General features: G+C 32.3%; 2 protein-coding genes across 2 annotated transcripts; one reads left to right on the top strand and one right to left on the bottom strand.

Moving 5' to 3' along the window:
* Nucleotides 1-375: 375 nt before the first annotated feature.
* On the top strand, nucleotides 376-5,374 carry LOC107644805 (putative serine/threonine-protein kinase-like protein CCR3). The gene is made up of 2 exons (XM_021107674.2): nucleotides 376-915; nucleotides 3,231-5,374. The coding sequence occupies exons 1-2, from the start codon at nucleotides 484-486 to the stop codon at nucleotides 5,256-5,258; spliced, it is 2,460 nt and encodes an 819-aa protein (XP_020963333.2). The 5' UTR covers nucleotides 376-483; the 3' UTR covers nucleotides 5,259-5,374.
* A 17,147-nt stretch (nucleotides 5,375-22,521) lies between these two features.
* LOC107616256 (uncharacterized) lies at nucleotides 22,522-23,077 on the bottom strand. Its single transcript, XM_021107675.2, has 2 exons — nucleotides 23,021-23,077; nucleotides 22,522-22,926 (listed from the first exon to the last, which is right to left on the bottom strand). Exons 1-2 carry the CDS (start codon nucleotides 23,075-23,077, stop codon nucleotides 22,522-22,524), a joined length of 462 nt encoding a protein of 153 aa, XP_020963334.2.
* Nucleotides 23,078-23,928: the final 851 nt, after the last annotated feature.

Below are 23,928 nucleotides of genomic sequence, written 5' to 3' on the forward strand. Positions count from 1 at the left end.
AAAAGTAAAAATATAAAAATTTTATATTTTATATTATAAAAACATGTAATTTTTTTATAATAAAAACATGTACAAAATAAAATATACACAAAAAATAGTGTTATGTTTATTTATTTATTTATAAAATAAAACTATAATTTTGATAATCCAACTGAATTTGTCGATTCAATTATGAGACCGATCCGGTTCAATTGAAAACAAACCAATAAAAAAATTAATTAATCGGTTAGAATTGATATAATTTTTTAGCGGTTAATTAATTTAAAATAAAAAATAAAAAAAATATTTTTTAAAAATATATATTTTATATATAAATGTATTATTATTATAATTATATCTCGCACCCAGACCCCTTCTTCTTTCAACGTTTTAAACATTGACCCCTCTTTCTCACTCACACACCCTTAATCTCAATGAAGAAAAAGAAAAAAAAAGATTTTCTCTAATAAACCTTAGCTCTTTCAATTCCCAACGACGAGGACTATGATGAAGACAACACCACCACCCTCTTATTCTTACCACACACACTCCTTCTTTTTCTTAACCGTCATTCTCATCATAACCGCCGCAAATGCCATCGGCTCCGCATCCACCACCGCCGTCATCTACGCCTCATCCACAGTCTGCGCCATCGTTGCCGGCGACGTCAAACAATACATCCACTGCTACCAACAAAACCAGCACAAGAATTCTCATTATTATTATTATGGAGATGTTGCACCGGTGGATGAGGTGGTTCCACACGTGTCCTTTGAATCCATCTCCGGCGGTCGGAGCTTCTTCTGCGGTCTCCGGTCCGGTGGACTCAGCCTCCTTTGCTGGGACGTGGACGGCGGAGCATCGGTATTGGTGCCGAAGAGGATCTTCCACAGTGACGTGGTGCAGTTAACTGATCTAACTGTTGGTGATTCTCAGGTCAGAAAATTTTAATCTTTCATTTTTTCTAATCACACAATCTTAATTATTTAAATCTGAGATCAATTTTTTGTTTAACAAAGTCTTTTGTCATCGTATATTACTATACAAAGATGTTTAATGCAATATGTTATGTTATATGTATATTAAAATCAATCATTAAAATTATATATTAATATAAAATATATATTAAAATATAAATATAAATTAAAAATAAATTAAATTATATATATTTATACATAAATATATTAATAATTAATTTTAATATATTAATAATATTTTTAATATTTAATAACTAAAAAAATTAATAAAAAATAATTAAAATTTATTTTATTTAATATTTATTAATTATTATAATAATTAATAAAATTTAATTAAAATAAATTCTAGTTATTTTTTTATTTTTTTAACATTACCCCTACTATATTAGCTGGATTTGGATCCTCTAAAGTTTGAATTTCACTTTAAAGAGTAAAGTGTGATCTTCTATCTTTGAATAGTTTCTCTTTCATATTTATTATTGGTCCCACTTATGAAATTAATGGTGAGAGATCGCACTTTATTCTCTAAAATGAAATTCAAACTTTAGAGGATAATTTATATTTTATTTGTAAATTTTATTCAAATCCATATTAGCTAGTAGCACATATTCATATGTAAGAAATTATAGTATTAATAATCATATGGCCACCTGAAAAATAAAAATAATTTATATTTTATTTGTAAATTTTATTCGTGCATCTAATTATATATTATTATATTAAAAAATAATTATTTTTAATAATTAATATAAAAATAATCATTTAAAATATATATATATAATAATTTAAATTATTAATACATTAAAATTAAATTTATTATTTATTTATTTATTGCAAGAAAATCATGTATATTTAATGATAAAGTTGGATTTCATACATTCTCATTTCTTTCTGTCTAAAATGTTTTTTAGGCATTTAATGATGTATATTAATTTAGATGTATATTAATTTAGTACAAAAATATTCTAATTTTTACGTAAAAAATTGAATGAATATAATTAATTGTGTATTATTATATTAATAAAAATAATTAACTTTTAAATTATTACTTAAAAAGTTATAAGAATACAAATTTAATTTAACAAATGTGTAAATTTTTTTATATTATTAGTATATTAAAATTAATTTTTTTTTAAAAATTACTCCATCCAATGGTATATTAAAAAAAATGTACTCCATCCAATGGTGTAGATTTTTTTAGATAAAGTTTTGTCTAATAATAATAATAATATAAATATTTTGGTTTATTTAAAAATAATCCAATTTTTTATTTGATTAATTTAGAGATAATTTAATATATTTTTACTACTTATTAGTATATTGTTATTCATTTATTTTTAGACACTTTACATGTGTTAACTTTAGTGTAAGATAAGAAAATTGACAAGATGTCATATGAAGCGCGGACACTTTGCTGATTTATCGTGTCCGCGTGTCGGACACATTTCGGACACGACATTCATCGACACTCGTCCGACACCGTGTCTTAATAAAAAATAAAAAATTCTTTTTCGGACACGCTTAGACACACCTAAATACCATCACGTGTTCACGTGTCCAATCTTATTTTTAACATATATTCTTAAAATAAATTTAGATATAGTATATATTATTATTTATTAAAAAAAATATTTTAAATACTTGATATAATTAAAATAAGACATTAAAAATAATTAAAAATTTTAATTTATATTTTAATGTCAATAAAATATCAAAATATCATTATAATTTATTTAAAAAATACTTTATATTTTATATATATGCGTGTCCCGTGTCATTTAAGATTTTAAAATTCGCGTGTCGGCGTATCCGTGTCGTGTCGTGTCCCGTGTCCGTGTCAGTGTCATAGATGATAATCTAAAATACAATTACCTGATATAAAAAATGCACCAAAAACTAAGCTCTTAAAAATTATGTTGTATTATTATCCACTTAAAGGATTAAATAGAAAATAAGATATAATAATAATAATAATAATAATAATAATAATAATAATAATATTTTAATATTGTACTAATAATACATATATAATAATTCTTTCTTTCATCAATATTGAATCATTTAAATTAAAATATAATATGGGTAAAAATATTTTTAACTAAGTATTATATATATATATATATATATATATATATATATATATATGTTAAACAAACACTTAACAAGGTTACTAATAGAAAGGGACATTATCAATACTCTTTTTTTTTTTATCCAAATGTTCTGTTGTATGCTTATGATGAATTATTCCTAACTAACAAGAATTATTCTGGTCAGGTTTGTGCTAGAGAGTCTCAGTCTGGTGTGGTAAGGTGTTGGAGAGGAGGCCGCATTGAAAATGGATTCAAGTTTTATTCACCTGGTAAGGACCTTAGGTTCAAAAGCATCACTTCAGGGTCTGGTTTCTCTTGTGGGGTGTTAATGGATAATGGAAAGGTTCATTGTTGGGGTAACAATATTAGTAGTAAAATTCAAGCACAATTTGATAACATTTCTATGTCAAAGGTGGTTGCTGGAGTGTCACATGTTTGTGGCTTAACAATCTATGATGAGTACTTAATTTGCAAAGGGAACAATGATTCCGGCCAATTGGGTCTTAATTTAAATTCAAGTTCTTATTATTCAGAGTTTTCAGAACTTGCATTGGGAGAAGATTTCACTTGTGGTATTAGAAGAAAAAATGGATTTGTCCTATGTTGGGGTGGTGCTGAAGATACCAAAAAGTTTGATTTGTTTAATAATGTTTCTTTTGAGTCAATTGTAGCTGGTTTGGATTTTGTTTGTGGGGTAACAACTATAAATTTGTCTTTGATTTGTTGGGGTCCTGGTTGGTCTAATAATAATGGTACTAATTATGAGATTCCATTGGGAATTGTTCTTCCTAGTCCATGTGTTAGAGGTGGTTGTGATTCTTCTTGTGCTTCATATCCAAATTCTGACTATTTGTGTCATGGTTCTGGAACTATTTGCTATTCATGTCAGGATAGTCAAATTCCACTAGTCGTGCCATTGATTTTACCACCACCACTATCATCGTCAACACAAGTTTCTAATGTTCATCACAAAAACATGAGGGTGATTTTGGTCATTTTGATTGTTGGATCAATTGGTGCTTTCTCTGGTTTATGCACTATTCTTTATTTCCTTTGGATTGGAGCTAAAAGACTATTCTTGAAGAAGAGAGATGTTGGTAATTCAGAACAACCTCAAAGAAGTGATGATTCTGATGATGATGCCTATATTGAATTGGCTCCAATGTCAGCGAATCGCGCATCGAATGCAGCATTAGGATCACTGAGGAGACATAGGAGTGTTGGTAGTTCATCATCATCAAAGCATAATTTGGATAAGATTGAGAATTTTTCATTACATGAATTAGTCATAGCCACTAACAATTTTTCAAATGATAACAAGATAGGTTCTGGAAGCTTTGGCTCTGTATACAAAGGGAAGCTAGCCGATGATCGCAAAGTTGCCATCAAAAGAGGAGATATTGTTTCTAGCACAAAGAAGAAATTCCAAGAGAAGGAGATTGCATTTGATTCAGAGTTGTCATTGTTATCGCGGCTTCATCACAAGCATCTTGTGAGACTAATAGGTTTCTGCGAGGAGAATGAAGAGAGGCTCTTGGTTTATGAGTACATGAGCAATGGATCAATCCATGAACATTTACATAACAAGAATAATGTTGAGAAAAATAGTAGCATTTTGAATTCTTGGAAGATGAGGATCAAAATTGCATTGGATGCTGCCAGGGGAATTGAGTACATTCACAACTACGCTGTTCCACCAATTATCCATAGAGATATCAAATCGTCAAATATACTATTGGACTCAAATTGGAATGCTAAGGTTTCTGATTTCGGATTGTCCCTTATTTGGCCGGAGATAGAACAAGATTCGACTTCTATAAAGGCGGTTGGCACAGTTGGTTACATAGATCCGGAATACTATGAATTGAATGTGTTAACAACAAAAAGTGATGTGTATGGTTTAGGAGTGGTTATGTTGGAGCTTCTAACAGGAAAAAGAGTTGTTTTCAAATTAGGTGATGAGAGTAGTCTTGTGGGAATCGTAGAATATGCAAGGCCAAGAATAGCAAAAGGGGAATTATGGAGTATTTTGGATTATAGAATTGAAAAACCTAATGTTAATGAGGTTGAGGCTCTTAAGATTATGACTTTCATTACTATGCATTGTGTGAATTTGGAGGGAAAAGAAAGGCCAGAAATGGCTGAAGTTGTTGCCAACTTAGAAAGGGCATTGGCTTTTTTGGAGGGTAGTTCTAGTACCAGCCTATATTGATTGATGAATTTTTTTTTTATTTTTTTCCCATTTCTTTTGCTTTTTTTTTTTTTTCATTTGCAAATTTATCCTTTTTATTATGATTAGTGATTGAGAGTCCTAATTTATCTTTTAAATTATTTTTTTAATAGTCACCAAAAAAATATTATCTTTTTAATACTTAAATAAGTAAAAATTTAAATAAATATATTACTTTTAAAAAATTAATAAGATAAAAAATTCAAAATTTTTTATTTAAAAGCTAGGATGATAATTAGGAGAATAAGTTAGGACTCCTAATAATTTAAATTGCCGAATACAAGTATTTAAATGATCGTTTTGCTACACATCCAAGTCTTTTTGACAGCCAGTCGAATTAAATTGGCACAAACCCAACAAAAACCAACTTCATTACCCAGTGCGTGCGAACAGGCTCTCACTCTTCAACGCACATGATGTTTCAATACACGCTCTTTGAGACGACAAACCGTTTCAAAATTCTCATTTCAACATTAAACTTCAAACGACTCTCTCTGCTAGGTTGAATCATCAACAACAACAACACTGAACGAAAAAATCTCTCTGCGAAGCTCTCTGTCCTAGGTTGAATCATCAACAACAACACCAAACAAAAAATCTCTCTGCGAAGTTTTTTGTGCTAGGTTTCACACATAACGAAAGACGAAAAAGAAAGCTCTCTATAGATTTCTAAAAGACGAAAACACGAAGCATTATTGAAGGTAACTTGATTCTAAATCGTGCATTTTTGCTTTTATGTAGTTGTAGTATTTCTTATGTGGTTTAAGCCATGTTGATGAGGGTTCTGGTATCATCATTTGCAAATTCGGTGTTATTTTGATTTATATTTAGTGTGATTCATGTCATAGGCTTAGATTTAGAGTCTCTACATAGTTGTATTGTTTCTTATGTGATTTAAGTCTTGTTGATAAGTTTTCTGGTGTGTGATCATTTGCAAATTTCAGATTTTTATTATGAGTTAGATTCAATGTCATTCATGTCATAGACTTGGATTTGAAGTCTCTGTGTAGTTGTATTGTTTCTTATATGATTTAACTCATGCTGATGAGTTTTTTGGTGTGATCATTTGCAAATTTCAGGTTTTATTATGACTTGGATTCAGTGTTATTCATGTCATAGGCTTGGCTTTAGAATCTCTATGTAGTTGTAGTGTTTCTTATGTGATTTAGATTCAGTATGATTCAACATATTTTATTGAGTTATTTAAACTTTGTTTATTAGCTACGACTGCGGCTTATATGTCATGAAATGACTGAAACTCATTGATCCTGCAAAAATCAAAGATGGGGAAATACACTTGGAAAAATTCGAAAAAAAAAGTATGTATATTTAAATATAGTTAATTCTCTAACTCTAAATTAAAACAGATTAATAATTTTCTTTCAATTGCAAGATAAAGTCGATCATTTCAGAAAAGAATATACTTCATGGGTTCTCTTTGACGAAACAAATAAATTGAAGTATAAAGTCATTGAAGAATTTGAAGGCATAAGACTATCCAAGCCATCTGCTGCAATTACAAGTCTTTGCTATAAATTTTCTTCAGGGGATATAGAATAGGATGAATATTATACTTCTATTTTTGAATTTTATGGATACTATTTGTTTGTAAATATATTGAAAAATACTTTTCTTTTTGAATTTTATGAGTATTATTTTTTTGTAAATATATTGGAAAATAGCAATTCATGGATATTAGGAATTTCTATACTAATTGGATGTGTTTTAATAAAATACGATGGATAATAAGTTGTTTAATATGATGTAACACCAAAATTATACAATCACAACACCAAAATTTATTCTAATAAAAACAAAAAATTGTTGATATTAAACCCAAAACTATTACCACAAAACAATTGTAGATAACTAAAATTCAATATTCAACAAATACAATAACAGCTAAAATTCAGTAGTCATTAACACAATATAACACAGAAAGCAAACATCAATTTCATTATACTAAACAAATAATACCGAATGTCATTCAAATTAAAATGGAAAATTCTATCTTATTGTATTGAATTTCCAAATTGATAATTCATAATTTGACAAATTGCTCATCAACATTAAACTGCAATAATACAAAAATCTGATCAATAGACCACTATTATTAACTCAAAACAAAAGCAACACCATTATTCATATTTGAAAACACCAAAATCTAATATACAAAACATCAAATTAGTAACACTGATCTTCACAAACCAATTCATAACAAAAACGAACTTATCATAACTCATATTTCAATCAAATTCAAATCCTTAATCATCAACACTGATTTTCATCAACATTGATTTTCTTAATCAAATCCATAACTACATTATTCTCTCAATCAAATTTCGTCGACTACATTCGATTGAAAAAAAAATCATCCAACTCACCCTGATCCAACGTAATCGAACTTGCATCATCAAACTTGCCATTGTTCAACGCACTCAAATTTGTATCATACATTGTTTTCTCTCAATGTTTGATTTTAGAAACAAAACAACGATAGAAAACGATAACGCAGACAAGAACAAAAAGTCCGAAAACGCAGAGAAGAAGAGCGAAAAAGACGCAATGAAATCACGAAGAAAATGTTAAAAAAGAAGTTAGTTAGGATTACTGGGGCGTGGATGTTAATTAGGTTAAAATAACTTGGTTGGATTTAGTTAGGTAAATCGTTTAGTTGTAGAGTTTTTTTTTTTTTTTTGTTAAATGATTTATAAGATAATCAACTTGGGTTTGATCGAATGATTAGTTCACTCGTCCAATTGTCTACTTAATCAAATGTTAAGGATTTGAATCTCACCTTATGTATATAGAAACTCGTTGAATAATGACAAATTTTTAAATAAAGTTTTAATTCATGACAGAGAAACACAAATATAAGATATCATTTGAATGTATAGTTGTGACTCCTATAACTCTCACCAATGCAAATATAATATATCAATATCTAACATTTTATTATATTGAAGTTTCTAAACTATATTTATTGCCCAAACAAGTGAAACAAAAGAAAGAAAAATATTTTTTAAAAAGAGTAAAGTATCGTTTTTATTCTCAATGTTTGGGATAAGTCTCAAAGTTGTCTCTAACTTTTGAATCGTCCTATTTAAGTCCCTAACGTTTCAAAATTGACTCAATATTGTCCTGCCGTTAGAAATATGTTAACAGAATTGACGGCGGGACAAAATTGAGACGATTTTGAAACGTTAGGGACTTAAATAGGATGAAAACGTTTGAGACAAAAACAATACATAGAAATAAATTTTAGTTTTATCCTTCACTAATATCAATCTTTTATATTACGGTACATAATTATTCAATTATTTTTTAATCACATTACTTTGATTCTAAATAAATTTATTATTTTTTATAATTTTATTCTTAAAGATTTTTACTCATCATGAAATATTTGTAAAATGACTAGAATCAACATTACTTTATTGTGTATATATCATTTTTTTCCCACAAGTTTATATACTAGTCATTCTACAAATATTTTATGATGAGTAAAAATTGTTAAGAGTAAAATTATAAAAAATAAATTTATTTAGAATAAAATTAATGTAATTAAGTATAATTTACTTAGATGTGATTAAAAAATAATTGAATAATTATGTACTGTAAAAAATTGATATTATTGAAGGATAAAATTAAAATTTATTTCAATGTATCATTTTTATCCTCAACATGTTTGTCCTATTTAAGTCCCTAACATTTCAAAATCGTCTCAATTTTATCCCGCCGTCAATTCCGTTAATAGATTCCTAATGGCAAGATAACATTGAGTCAATTTTGAAACGTTAGGAACTTAAATAAGACGATTCAGACGTTAGAGACAACTTTAAAACTTACCACAAACGTTAGAAATAAAAACCATACTTTACTCTTTAAAAAAAAATTAGTTCTAGATTTCAGCGTGATTTTTTTTTTCTTTAACACTCAAATTCTCATTTACTTAGTGTCAAATTAAATTGAATGGCAAGTGATAAACATTTACTTAGACATATCAATAGCACAAACAAGAAAAACGAAAGAAATATCATAGCTTTGCAAAAGAAAATTCCAAAGTACTATGGTCAAACATTGAAGATACTCCTCAATTAGGAGATTAAGCAATAAATGTTTTTGGTAGAAGACTACAATTTTTTATACGTCATTACACGGGGGATAGATGTTAAGACCTCAAATCACGAGACACAGTACAAGTTGACCAACTTGTTAAATTACCTAATTTTGTTCCAGTATCATGTAGATAGAAATAGAATATAGATTCACCATCTAGTTAAGAATAAACAAACAGAAATAATAAATAATACAATTTTCTACATGTATTTTGAAAATACGTATTATTGTCATCCAAGACAATTTAAAAATATTAAAATAAGAGTATTTTTGTGTACTATATTAAATAAGAATCTTATCAAAATTAATAATGATAATAATAATATCGGGCCTGCTACACATACAAGCTTACAAGCTTACAAGTTGGCCCAGCCCAAATACAAGTCACGCGCATCAAGAGAGATTACATGGAGCGTCACCTTCACGCGCTCAACACTCAAACGGTTACGTATGGTAAACTCTTCTACTTCTTCCACTTCTTCCACTTCTCAAAACGCTCCGAAAACAAGAAAACCCTTCCATTTTCGAGCGAAAATCAAAGTTCAAAATATACAAGTCATTGTTCGAAACCTCCGTCAAAACACGATCAAACTCTCCATCAAGAATCTGAAGAGAAAACAAAGCAACAATACTCAACGTAAGTTCATTAAGATTCCTGTATATTTTCCATATTACAAACTACGTTTTGCTTTCCTTCTACGTCGTTGTTCTAGGGTTTACTGTTACTCTTGCTTCTTTGTTACACTGTTCTTCTACGTTGTTGTTCTAAGTTATCCTGTTATTCTTGTTGTTCTAGATCTTCTAGTAACTGATTTTTGGGGGTTTATTCCGTAGATTGGGGGGTGTATACTGCTTGAACTTGTAATGTGGCTTGATATTGAAGCATGTTTGAGTGATATCTGACTGATATATATGGATACTATATCTGAATCATATCTATGGGAGTATCTCACTGTTATCAATGGGTGTATCTGATTCTTACATATCGGTGTATATTACTGTTATCAATGGGTGTATCTGATTCTTACATATGGGTGTATCTGATTCTTATATATGGGTGTATCTTACTGATATCTTTGGGTGTATTTTTTGTTTCAGAGAAAATGGCAGCAAGAAACTAAACAAAAGACCTTAAGTGTGCCATACATCTCCTAAGTGATAAGTTCAGAAACATGAGTGAGGAGAAGAAGGCGATTGTGAGGGATCTCGGATTCGGTGGGTTGATGCACATCCCACCACTGAGGGTGGATCACTAACTGTTAAGGGAGCTGGCAAACAACTTCAAACTTGGGGAGAACAGACTGAAAACAGAATATGGTTCTTTCCAAATAACACCAAAAACAATAGGTCATGCGCTTGGCATCAATGCAACAGGTAACTAGCTTAAAATTATAGGTGTATATTAAGTTGATGATTGGGTGTATTTAGGTTGATGCTTGGATGTATTTGAACCGACTTGGATACTTTGTTGTTTTCCTTTTTGTAGGAGATCTATTTCCTGAGAAAGTTGAGTATAAGAAACTTTCTGATGATGACAAAATAATTTTTAGAAGATTCCAGGGTAAGACCCTCAAAAGTCTTACCGATGAGATGATGGAAATCGGCGTTGGCAACGAAGAGGAACGCCTGATGTTCAAGAGGATATTCATCCTCTATATACAGATGGCGTTCCTTTTGCCAACGACGATAAACAAAATATCGCCTGTGCACTTGGCCCCAATTTTTAAGATGGACGGCATATCGGAGAGAAACTGGGGGGGGCATGTTTTGACCTTCATGGTCAAGGGCATCACAGACTACAAGGAGAAAAAGAAGAAGGCAATTGATGGCTGCCTCTTCGCCCTGATGATAATTTACTTTCATCTTTCAAAAAACAAAGGCAAGAAGAGGGCTGAAAGACCACCAAAGCCCTGGATTGCCAACTGGACTAAGGAGCAGTTGGTGGAAAGAATGACTGCAGAAAGAGAGGAAATTTTGGTAAGTAAACATAATATGTTGCTTGTATTTTATTTACCTGAATACTGCTAGCTAAAATATCTAATGTTTCAGGGGATTGTGAAGATGGCGGAGACAAGAGCAAGAGAAAAAATGAAAAAAAAAAAAAGAAAAAAAAAGAAAAAAAACAAGAAATAAAAAAAAAAACAAAAAAAGGAAGGCGAGTTCAACATCGTCTTCGGAGAAAGAAACAACTACTGACAGTGACACTTCTACCTCTGAGTCTGAGACTCAAGAAGACTCAGAGGATTCAGGAAGAAAACACCGCAGCAAAAAGGGGAAAAAGTAAGTACCATACTTGGGTGTAATTTCTTTTTCGAGTTAGGTGTATTTTGTTGATCACGTTGGGTGTATGTAGTTTATTAAGATGGGTGTGTTTCGTTTGCTGCGTTGGGTGTATATTGTATATTCAGTTGGGTGTATCTTTTGCGTGTATTTTTTAGTATGTTCTAAATAATGATTGTTTGCCTTCCAGAATCGACTCCAGAAAAAGAAAGAAGAGTCAAGAGGAGTCAGATTCTGATTCAGAATCTGAATCTGAATCAAGTGATGAGTAATGTCCTGAAATTATTACTCCTTTCTTTTGGCTTCATTATAAAGATTTCGTGTATTAACTGAAGTGTCTCTTATTAACTTATAGGAGCGAAGAATCATCACCGGTGGAGAAGGAAAAGAAAAAGAAAAAGACAAAAACATCACCAAAAAAGTAAGCACTTCTTTGGATAATATTCTGTGATAAAATTAATTTTTTATTTCTGATTGGTACTCTTTTTTTTTCCACCCAGAACACAACCAAAAAAGAAAATAGTTGTTGTGGAGGATTCACCTCCTGAAGAAGATCAATACTTTGATGGGTACAGTACCTCGTAAGCTATATTACCGTCTATCATCGTAATTATTTTTGTTAACATCTTCTTTTATGAATGTAGTGAGAGATATGAAATATCAAGTGACGAACTGGATGAATGGCTAAGGCAAAACGTTGATAAATCTGCTGCAGAGGGGTATGTCTTGGTGGGGTGTCTACTTCAGATTTTGGTGTGTTTTGTATGCTAATAATTGTTTCTTGTTTCGCAGGGAGAACCAAGCTGACCTGCGATCGACAGAAGGTCGCTATGTGTCCTCTGAAATGTAAGAAGCTTTATTTAATAAAATCTTGTTATCATGATTTGGGTGTATTTTGTGGAACCATTTCGGTGTATTGTGTTCATCAAGTTGGGTGTATGTTGTTTATTAAGTTGGGATATTTCGTTTGTTGTGTTGGGTGTATATTGTCCATTCGGTTGGTTGTATCTTGTGCATTCATTTGAGTGTATTTTATACCTGTATCTTATTTTGTCTGAATAACATCAAATCTGTTTTAGAATACCGGCTGTGAACTTGGGAAGTGATGATCCTTCCTCTCAAGGACGCACAGAACAGAGTAGTGTAAACCAGCCATCACAGAGCATGTAATTTCTCTTTCAAATAACCGTTACTTTTGTTCTTCTATTACCCTTCTACTTCTAATTATGTATATATTTTTTTTAGAAAAAAAAAGCCCTTTATTATTTTATTCAAGAAAAAAAAGGCAGGAAAAAAAAGCAAAAACTGCAAGTATGTAAGTTCTCAAAAAACAAAGCCTGTCTTCTTTTTGAATTATTCGGGTGTATTTTTTGACTTTCTTTGGGTATATTTTAGGTTGAGTCCGGCTGATTCGAATGTGATGGTTGTGAGGGAACAGACACCGTCGGATGCGCTTGTAATGTGAGTTTTCCAAGAATATTTAAACCTTATAACCTTATTATTTTCAAAAGTGTTGTTAACCTTTCTTTTTTCTTCTTGTTTAGAGTCCCGATTCAGGTTTTTGTGCCAGCATCCCAAACAACCACTGAGACAGATTTTGAACCAACCCCTATGCTACAGATTGAAGGGACTACAGAAACGTAAGAAATAGTATTGGGTGTATATTTGTTTAGAGTTTGGGTGTATATTTGCTAACATTTTGGGTGTATATTGTTCCTGATTAATTTCTTTTGACGCCATGATTAATTTTGTGTAACTGTGCAGCACTCCTGAAACCCCCAAACAACTTCAAGAAACCACACCCACGCTTCCCCCAGCTCCAACTAAAATGTAAGTTCATCAGACTAAAATCAATCTTTGCTTATCATCCGTATATTCTTATTCTTATTCTTATACATGATGACGCAGTCATCCAGCCGCAGAAGACGCTGCTGTCCTGTTGATGATGGCACGAACAGCAACCTATGTTCCTAAAACAGATCTAGGGGTGCCTTCATTCAGCCTTGGATTGACTGATTCAAGCCAGGAGGGGGCGTCAACGCAGGAGACAGAAAGGGCAAAATCTCCAGAAGCTGCAAATTTGATAGAACAATTGGACGATTTGGCCCAAAAATAGCAAGCAGTGCGGCGAAGAGAAAAAACAAAAGTCCACAATTTCAGAGGGAGACTGGGGGAGAAAGTTCTCGTAAGTTTGAAACTCCTGGGGCAACAAATCAGATTACGGATGATATGAAACAAAAGTGCTACATCTGGGGGACGAGACTGAAGGAAGACGCAGATGGCAATACTAACGAGTATGAGGATGCACCTTGTATCCCTCCAGGCAAAAAGTGATGTAGAATCTCAGGTAATATTAGAATAACATTAATGTTTTTACACCAAAGTCAACTGCAATGTTTATTAATGTAAAATTGATTTCGGCATATATTTCTAGATTGTATCTGCCATCTGCCTCATCCTCAACCAGAAAAATGAAAAGAGGTTTCAAGAACAAATATACTGTCTCCCCCCCGATATTGTGGTAAGTGTTACTTCTTCGATGTTTGGGTGTATTTTCTGTATTGAATTGGGTGAATTTTTTACGTTCGATTGGGTGTAAGTTGTGTATTTTCAGTATTTCATTTCTTGTTTCGCAATTCTTGCAGAGCATGGCACTTTCGGATCACCCAGATGGGGAATTCATATCACTGAAAATGAATAAGGAATTCAGGGTGGAAGACTACCCGAGTTTTATTCCCTTCATAGATAGAAAAAAATTAACTTCGCATCCATATGTAAGTTTTCGTTTGCTAAATTTGTTAGTACGCTTATTTACTTATATGCCAAATAAAATAACGCACTGTTGAAATGTGGTAATCCTTCAGATTTTTGCACCTGTTTGCCACTCGGGGCATTGGTGGTTATGGCTGATAAATACAACGAAGCGGAAATGTCATATACTTGACCCGCTACACAAAAAGCTCCAAGCGATGAGAGAAAGCAGATTAATAAATTCACTGTAAGTTGCCTCTGTCTTCTTTACTTTAATAGATAGGTCTATTTCGTTAGTTGTGTTGGGTGTATGTTGTCCATTCAATCGGGTGTATTACTGATTTGTTTTGGTATTTAAGAGATATGTATTTTCAAGATTGAGAGCATATGCCGGCGGGGAACCTCTTCAGAAAGACGAGAAGGAGAAGGAAATTAAAGCATCATATGTTAAAATATCAGGCCAAAAAACAAGGTATAAATTTGTGACTCTGAACATTAAACTTTCGTAAATGAGATTTGTAATTTATTTTCTTCGTTTTCAGCTATGACTGCGCTATCTACGTTATGAAGTGGCTTGAGTTAATTGAGCCGGAAAACATTAAAAAGGGGAAGTATGAATGGGATAATTGGCCACAGGTAACTGTCTTTAGAACTATATAACTCTGTATTACTTTACTGAATTAATATTGCTGTTTAAACAGAATATACTTTTTAATTGTAGGAGGAGGTGGACCACTATAGAGTGGAGTATGCTTCACGGATACTATTCAGTGAGATGAATAAGGAGAGAGATCGGGCAATTAGAGAGAGTAATGCTATAAGGCTGTCAAAGCCATCCTTTGTATTATTGAGTCCGTTTTGTCAGATAAATTCTGCTGATATAGAAACTGCGTAATCCAACTGCTGGGTAGTTTGTAAATTGAACAAATGCTGTAAATATTTGTCATTTATCAACAACTTCTATTCCATGTATATTTTTTCCATAGTTAAACTATCTGTGCTGTTAAACTGTCTGTGCTATATTCAAAAGCTGTATCACAGGTGGTAAAATATAAAGGAAAAAATCAAGGCATATATAAACGCAAATTATAATCTGTTACACCCAACGCAGGTCTAATAATACACCCAAGATTGCATAAAATATACACCCAAACTATTTGTGCTGTATTCAAAATGTATGAATTACAAGTACTAAAATATGAAGAAAAACATCAAATCAAATATACAACCATAACCTGCGAATTTTTACAGCTTTTGTTCTATAAGTATCTATATATGTATCTATATGTAAATTGTCAATGAACAAAAATACACCCAAAAGAACAATACTTTTACACCCATATTCTCTAAAACTATACACCCAAAGAGTTATCCCCTGCTGCTGGTACCCTGAATTGATAATTCATAACGTGTCCTTGATATTGGCTGGAATTTGAATGCACCGCTGATGCAGCATCAAACAGGTTTATCTGAATATAACACTCACATATTAGCTAAACTATTAACGAGAAAAATAAACTCAATCGCCACAAATTTAAAGAACATTACTTTTACCTCGCTTAAAACTTTCGTCTTCTTCTTCTTTGTGGCATTTGCAATCTGTTTGTCCAGCTTTGAACTAGCCTATTTTTTGGACGTCCTCTTGTTCGAATCCTTGGCGGGCTTTGAAGCTCGTTAACGGATTCCAAGTTGGCGTCTTCGTGGGATAAAGAAGATGTCCCCTTCCTTTTGGCTTTTAATGATTCTATCTCGGCCATGACGTTATCGTACGCACGGTGCAGAATTGCAGTCAGCTCCTCCGATTCTGATGCAAATTCGCAAATATTTTGCGAACGAAAAACTAATTGGTCGAACCTCTTGCTTCTTGGCTCCATTAGTGGCTCGTCGTGGCTGATCTTGATGTGTGTGTGTCGCCTCTTTACCTTCTTGCTCCATCGTTCCAGTATATATCTAGGTGACACTTGGCTTACTTGTTCGAAGCTTAACACGCTTAGTGCGTGACGGCACAGTATCCCTCTCGACTCGAATAATAAGCATTGGCATTTTACCTCGGCTGCAACTGAGTCGTAAGTAACCACGAACTTGTTGAATATTGAGCTGGAAACTTGTTCTCCAACTTCGTATACTGAATAGCCTAGAGCGGAATTCTTTAATCTGGTGATGCAATTCTCCTTTCCTCTGAATTGCGCTTGGACTTCCCTAAACTTTGCATGAGTGTACGCATCTTGAAACTGAGCTTCAATGGAGGATTTGGTTGCACACGGTATGACCGTATGAAAATCTGCAGCATCTGATTCTCTCTCTGCTTGCTCCCTGCTTCCGAGGCAATTATCGTATTGTTTGACGAACTGAATAAGCGAGCTGTTCCGGGTGATATACTTGTTAAAAAATGAATGCATGCTCTCGCTCCTTTGTGTGCTTCTCATCCCTGCCCAGAAGTGGTGATCCAGATAGATAGAAACCCATATGTGACGGTCTTCGTACAGATCTGCATAATACACCCAAACACAGACTGTAAATACACCCGAGAGAACATGCAATATACACCTCTGTTGCAGATTTTAAAAAGACATTACCTGAAAGCCACTTGTTGTCCGCAAGACCAAAATTCAGCAGAAAATCATTCCAATTCCTATCGAATGAGTCTTTGCTATGAGAGTTCCAAACAACTTGGCTCATTTCTTGTTCAATATCGGCATGTCCCTTGTACCCGTTTAATTTTCTTGGAATCTTCTTCATGATGTGCCAAATACACCAACGGTAAATTGTCGTTGGCATACAGGCCTCTAAAGCCCTTTTCATTGATGCGCACTGATCGGTGAGAAACCCTTTCGGAGCGTTTCCTCCCATGCAACGAAGCCAGCATTGAAATAATTTCAATTTCTTCGTTCTTCATCAAAGAGCATCCGAGAAGTGTTGACTGACCGTGGTGATTCACCCCGACAAAAGAACCACAGACCAAATTATACCTGAAACAAATTACCATAGTCCAGAATGCAAAATCATTAGGTACACCCCAACAAATGCTTCGTATACACCCAATGGAACAGCCAATATACACCTCTGCTGCGGATTCGTAAAAATACATTAATTTAGCATCATAAACAGGGGCAGTTTGTTACCTGTTTGTATTGTAGGTGGTGTCGAATGAAATGACGTCTCCGAAATACTCAAAGGCGGCTCTGCTTCTTGCATCGGCCCAAAAAGCCAGCTTAATCGATTGATCCTCTTCGAGTTGGAGCTCAAAAAAGAAATTCTGATTCTTCTCTTTCATTCTTAACAAATATTTTCCGAATTCCTTTGCATCTTCTTGTTCGGAAACATTCCGCACTTCCCTGGTAATATAATTCCTCACATCCTTTTCGATAAAATTTAACTCACGGTGACCCTCGGCAGCCGCAACAAATGATTGGTATGTTTTGCTTGGTCTGATACCGGCCTCCTCGTTATTCTCTATTGTACGACGAATGTACATGCTTAGTTCCCTGTGCTGTTTGAGCATCTCTACTTTGCTTGGACAGCAGAGGTGTGAATGATCGAGCACAACCTTTGAAATGATCCAAGCACCGACATCCTTCAATGTGTGTATATAAATTCTTGCAGGACAGTTTAAACCGGCTGTCGGATTGGTCTTCTCGGTCGGAGATATTTTAGATTTTCATTTTCCCTCTCTGCTACATGTAATCAGTTGATTCTTAATCTCGTTTCCCTTCCTATTTGTGCACCGAACTCTTGTAGAGAAACCTGCAGCCTTGGCGTAGTTCCTGTAAAATTTTCCAGCATCTTCAAGGGTGGTAAAGGTCATTCCAACCTTCGGAACAAGCTCGTCATCAACAACCGAGAGAGGCTGCACAATACACCGTGTCAGAAACTGTGAATACACCCATAGATATGATTTAAATACACCCAATCATGCCTAATATGATACACCTGAACCGCAACAACTCAACTACACAATGACCTTTAAAGCCATAAACTGTAAATACACAGGCTGCAGAATACACCATGTCAAAAACTAAAAACACACCCAATCATGTCTGATATAATACACCTGAACAACAACAACTCAATTGAAATAACAAAACCAATAGTGTAGATACACCCACACTTCTAGCAAAAATACACCCAAAAAAAGACCTGATCTACACCCGAGCGTCTACTATAAATTCCAGGTAATTAATCACAACTAATACATTGAATCGACAGATTCATGTTAACGTGTTAGTTTCACAGTCAATGTTCAGCAATTTTTCAACTACACAATGCTATACAAATTACTGAAAGAAAATTCATTATGTAAATCAAACCTCAGGAACTTCGTTAGATTCAAATTCATAATCCACTTCGCCTGGATTCAGCTGACAATCTGAGGTTGAATGATCCATTATCTTCAAAACGAGTTCAAACTTTGATTTCAGAAAACAACAAATCAAAATAGAAAACGAAGCTCGAGTTGCAGAGAGAGAAAAAAGTAACGTAAACGAAAAACATACCAGTGAAAAAAGGAGAGGAAAAGAACGATGGAGAAGAACGAGGGAAGACGCGCGAGAAGAAGAACAACCAAATCTCAAAATAACGAAAACGAAGAAGGAAACAAATATTTTAAATTTGGTAGTTAGATATACGCGGGATCTTATATAGCGCGTGTAATCAACGTATGTGGAGCAGCGCGTATTTTAGTTTTATTGTTTAATGAACTTGTAAAGCATACAAGCAATAATATTTAAAAAAAAAAAACATTTCTATTTATTTTGTCATTTTCTTTTCAAACTGCATAAAACACGGGCATTTGGATTTTATGTTGCAATCTGAAGATTCTTTATGAAATTGTTAATTAATTAATTAGAGAATGCTTGGTTCACAATATTTTCTTAATTTATCTCCCAGCGTCATGTGCATGGAGTAATCATATGCTGCCAAAAACTTGATATATTAAAAAAATGAAAACCAGCTGCCTTCATGCTCAACACGCAACACTTGATGATCTGTCTCCTACATATATCTGTTTCATGAATCTCTCCCGTTGAAATTAATTTTTTGAGAATTTGTGTTTATTTAAATCCTGCTAGACAATTGGAACTCGAATCAAAATTTGTATGATGAAACTAGATTTTTCCCTTTTCCCCAAAATTAAAAGAAAGTCAGTTTTCAAAATTAAGATTAATTTGGTTCTTTTAAGATAGCGAAATCAAGTTAATCTTTAGAAATTAATAATATCAATCTGCAAGCGAAAAAGATCGATATTAATATATAGGAAAAAATATAGGATATCAATATATTATCTGTCAATTTATTATCAATAATAATTAATTATTATATTTTAAACATATATATAAAGAGACACGTTTAGCTATCTAGGAGATACATTTATAAAGATACTTCTATTAGATACAGTCATAAAAAAGATATTTTTATTAGAGACATCTACAAAAATACTTCCATTAAACATAATTATAAAAAAAATAGAGTTGGCAGAAATTAGTAAAACTCTTAGTGGTAACAGAAGTTAGTAAAACTCTTAGTGGTAACGTAGCGAAATTAATATACATATTTTGTCCTAACCAACTAAGATTGGCATAGTATATAGCTCACTAATGTGTTTAAGTATAGAGAATTCAAATTTTATTTTATAAATGTAATAATTTATTAATCAATAATAAATTTTTAAATAAAATTTGAACCTACGATGGATTATTTTTTTATCTGTCAAACTAAAAAATACTTTAACAAACTAAAAATGTCTATATTTGCCCAATGATAAGAAAATGACATTGCTTGAAACTCTTAACTCTAAATTATTGGCATTAGTTTAATAATTCGATAGTAAAAAACTTGTTAATCACTTAATCTTTCATTTTTATTATTAGAATGATCTCCACCCACTCCTTTCACATCTTATACACTTGATTTAACAACTTTGATCATATTTCTTTCTTTATCACCAATATCATTCATTGCACTACCCCTATCGCATTAAACCGCGACCACCTCGCTTACTTTATCACGCTAAACATTTTTTGTCCTGTTCAAACATTATGGATTTACATGTTACATATCCGATTAAAAGCATATAATAGTAATATTAATGAGTCAACGAAGGTTATCCTATTGTAAAACATTCACGTATTATTATAGCATATATACATACTTACCGTTATTTTATAATAAATTCTATCATTAGTACTATTAAATGAATGCACAATTATAATTAACATTTTTTACGTAATTATAATATTATTTATATTTTTATTATTCTTATTATATAACTATTTTTGTATAAATTAAATTTATATCTTTAATAGTAATTTATAAAGATTACTATAATTAGTGAATATTACACGTATAAAAAATTTTGAATGATTGTAGACTCAAATATATATATAAAGAAATAATCGTAATAAAAAATAAATATATTTTAAAAAAAGAAAATTATTAATTATAAAAAAATAATTACAATAAAAAGATAATTAATATATGTAACTTAAATATATTTATCTACAATTAATATGATATGTATAAATAAATATTAAATAATAAAATATTTAAAATTGTTTAAATAAAATAAACATATTCTGAGAATAAAAAACTATTAATTATACAATTAATATATGTATATATAAATAAGAAAATTAGTATAATTTATAAAGATTATTACACGTACAGTGATACTAATAAAACAAAAGAATCAATGATTGGAGGCTAAAAAAATCATAATTAAAAAATAATTAATCTATATAACTTAAATATATTTACATACAATCAATATTAAGTAAAGAAATATTTAAAATTATTTAAACAAAATAAATATATCCTACGAACAAGAAACTATTAATGAAATAATTAATATATACATATATATAAATAAATAAACTATTAATTAAAAAAATTATATATTTTTTATTTTAAAAATCAAATGCACATAATTATATTTATTTTGAAATAGATAATCAAATTAATTTAGTATTAATTGAATACTTTTAATCTTAATTTAGAATAGATTAATCTCTCTCTATATATATATATATTCCTTAATGTTTATGTGATTGTAAATTTTTATATCCAAAACATATATATTTTTTTTTTTATAATTGTCATGGCTACTAGATTATGCTCTAACCTTGAGTTTAATATAAACTCCATGAAAGATTTCGGTCAGTATAGTGCCTCTTGTATACATGCACTATGCGATACTTGATATGATTAGCCAAGTATCCAAATGCATAGAGTGAGACAACATGGCAGCAATGCCTCCTTGCCTCATCAGAAACAAAGATCCTTTGACGTGTTAGAGGATTCCAGATCAGAAGGCTAGAGTTCATGCCACCTTGTGAAAATCTGATGCACACATTACCGTGATCAGACCCGACCAGGCAATAAAAGCCAAAGTTGTTGATAGCTATTGGTATGTTGAAATCTAGCTATAGACCGCTCTCAACATCAGCTCTTATAAACCACCTTGAGTTATCATCCACAGGAGGATGACCGACGCCAATCAACGCACTCTTGTTCTTGTTTTTGTTGTACATGAAGTTTTGCCTGCACTACAACAAAAACGCCATTTAGCGGCAGTTCCTGTAGCCGTTTAGCGGCGATTTTGAACCGCTGCAAAACATTTCGCGGCGGTTCCTGGGAACGCCGGAAGATAAGGCGCGGCAAAACGGATTGCGGCGGTTTTAGTCAACCGCCGCAGTATGTGAAGGAAAATTGCTAAAAACGAATTTGCGGCGGTTACAAACCGCCGCTAAATGTCGCGCAGGAAAAAATTTTTATAGTTTTGCGGCGGTTTCAAAACTGTCGCCAAATTTAAATTTTCCATTAAAATTTTAAATTTTCTACTATTTTGCCTATTTTGACAAAGAATGCTTATTAAACTTTAATTTTTTTACTTTTTAACTAATTTAAACAAATTTAAACAAAATAAAACAGCTCAATTAACATAACAAACCAGATTAAAGTTATGCAAACATAACATATATATAATGAAATTGTCATAATATCATCCAAAATAAAGTAAGAATGCTCAAGTTGGATAAAATAAGCCTAACGTACTAAACCAACTTAAATGTAAAAGGTATCCAAAACCATTAATTGAAATTCAAGATTTTTGTTGTGGGTTGTGATTTCCAGATGAAAATGGCCCTGCGCATGACGAGTCCGGTGTACCGCCCACAAAAGTCAGCTCTTCAGCAATCTCAGCTGGCAAATTGCCTCCTAACTGTTGGACTACATATCCCAAGACTTTATTTATTGACTGTCTCTTCGCCCGCTCTTCTTCTAACTTAGCTGTCAATTCTGCAATCATCCTCTTATCCTCTGCATTGGACTCTGCAGAACCCGACGGTTGTCCAGCAGCATTACCAAAGACTTGGGTGGGACATGGTCCAGCACCTAGGACACGAACTCGTCCTGGGTGCTCCTTTCCAAGAACTTGTGCTAGCGAGTCATTCTGTGAAATGTGCTTAGAGGATCCATCCTGCCTCTCAACATTCGCAATTGCTTCCTACAAATATACAACATTGGAAAGGAAGAAGTTAACAGTAGCACCATATATATAGTAAGCTATATATTGCTTCAAATTTTCAAACATGACTTACACTAACAACACGCGCATCAGGGTGGATATACGAGCCATCTCTTTTCTTATGAGTCATGATAAACAACTCTCCTCTACCAACGGGCCTTCCTTGCTCTCTCTCCTACATCGTTGATATTGACACAATTTAGTAAACAACAACATTTTCCAAGAAGCTTAATCAAAATCTTAATGCAAATGATGACTTATTACCACTTCGTCTTTTTTTCTTGCCAAGGTTTTGGAGCCCCCAGTATGTGTGTAAAGTTGCTTGCTCCGATTTAAAGTGTTCTGTTTACACTTTTTCTATGAACAAATAACAAAACAAATGCAGATGAGAAAGATATGATGAATATCAACTGTAAGGGAATTACTATGTATACACATGTTTTTATGTGGAAATAATAAAATATACCAAGGCTTACCTGCGTTTCTTCATTCAGGCGATAGTCAACAAACTTTTTCCAATCATTTTTGTCTATTCCTTTCGGGTGATGCTGAAGATTTTTCTCATAAGTCCTTATTTGTTTGTAACACCTATGAAACAAGTGGTGCCTTGAATCCTTCCAGTTTTTTCTTATCCTCTTCAAAATATCACGCTTTATTTTTTCTCCGGCATCGTCTTCATAGTAAAAGACCCGCTACAATTATCAACAACAAATTAAGAGAACAAATCAAGCAAAACGTCAATATCAAAATTATCAAAAGAGGCATAATGCTGAATAGATGACCAGAGGTAGGGACAGTGATACATCAGTTAAACAATCATTCAACTCACAAGACGCATAAAAAAAATAAAATCTCACCACTACCCGAGTAACTAAATCAGTAATTTTACTTTTATTAAGAACAGATCAAAAAATCAAGAAAAACCAAACTCAGGAAGCAGTGTTTAAGCTAACCAGAGGTAGGGACAGCGAGACAGAGAGC

The sequence above is a fragment of the Arachis ipaensis genome, chromosome B1 (genome assembly GCF_059453495.1).
Source record: "Arachis ipaensis isolate K30076 ecotype BB chromosome B1, ASM5945349v1, whole genome shotgun sequence".
Lineage (NCBI taxonomy): Eukaryota > Viridiplantae > Streptophyta > Magnoliopsida > Fabales > Fabaceae > Arachis > Arachis ipaensis.

Excerpts from the sequence above, each read along its gene's own strand:
- LOC107644805 (XM_021107674.2), top strand. The coding sequence starts at position 484 with ATGATGAAGACAACACCACCACCCTCTTATTCTTACCACACACACTCC. Across the intron at positions 916-3,230 it reads TAACTGTTGGTGATTCTCAG|GTTTGTGCTAGAGAGTCTCA; the intron begins GTCAGAAAATTT and ends TATTCTGGTCAG.
- LOC107616256 (XM_021107675.2), bottom strand. The coding sequence starts at position 23,077 with ATGACTCATAAGAAAAGAGATGGCTCGTATATCCACCCTGATGCGCGT. Across the intron at positions 22,927-23,020 it reads CTGATGCGCGTGTTGTTAGT|GAAGCAATTGCGAATGTTGA; the intron begins GTAAGTCATGTT and ends GTATATTTGTAG.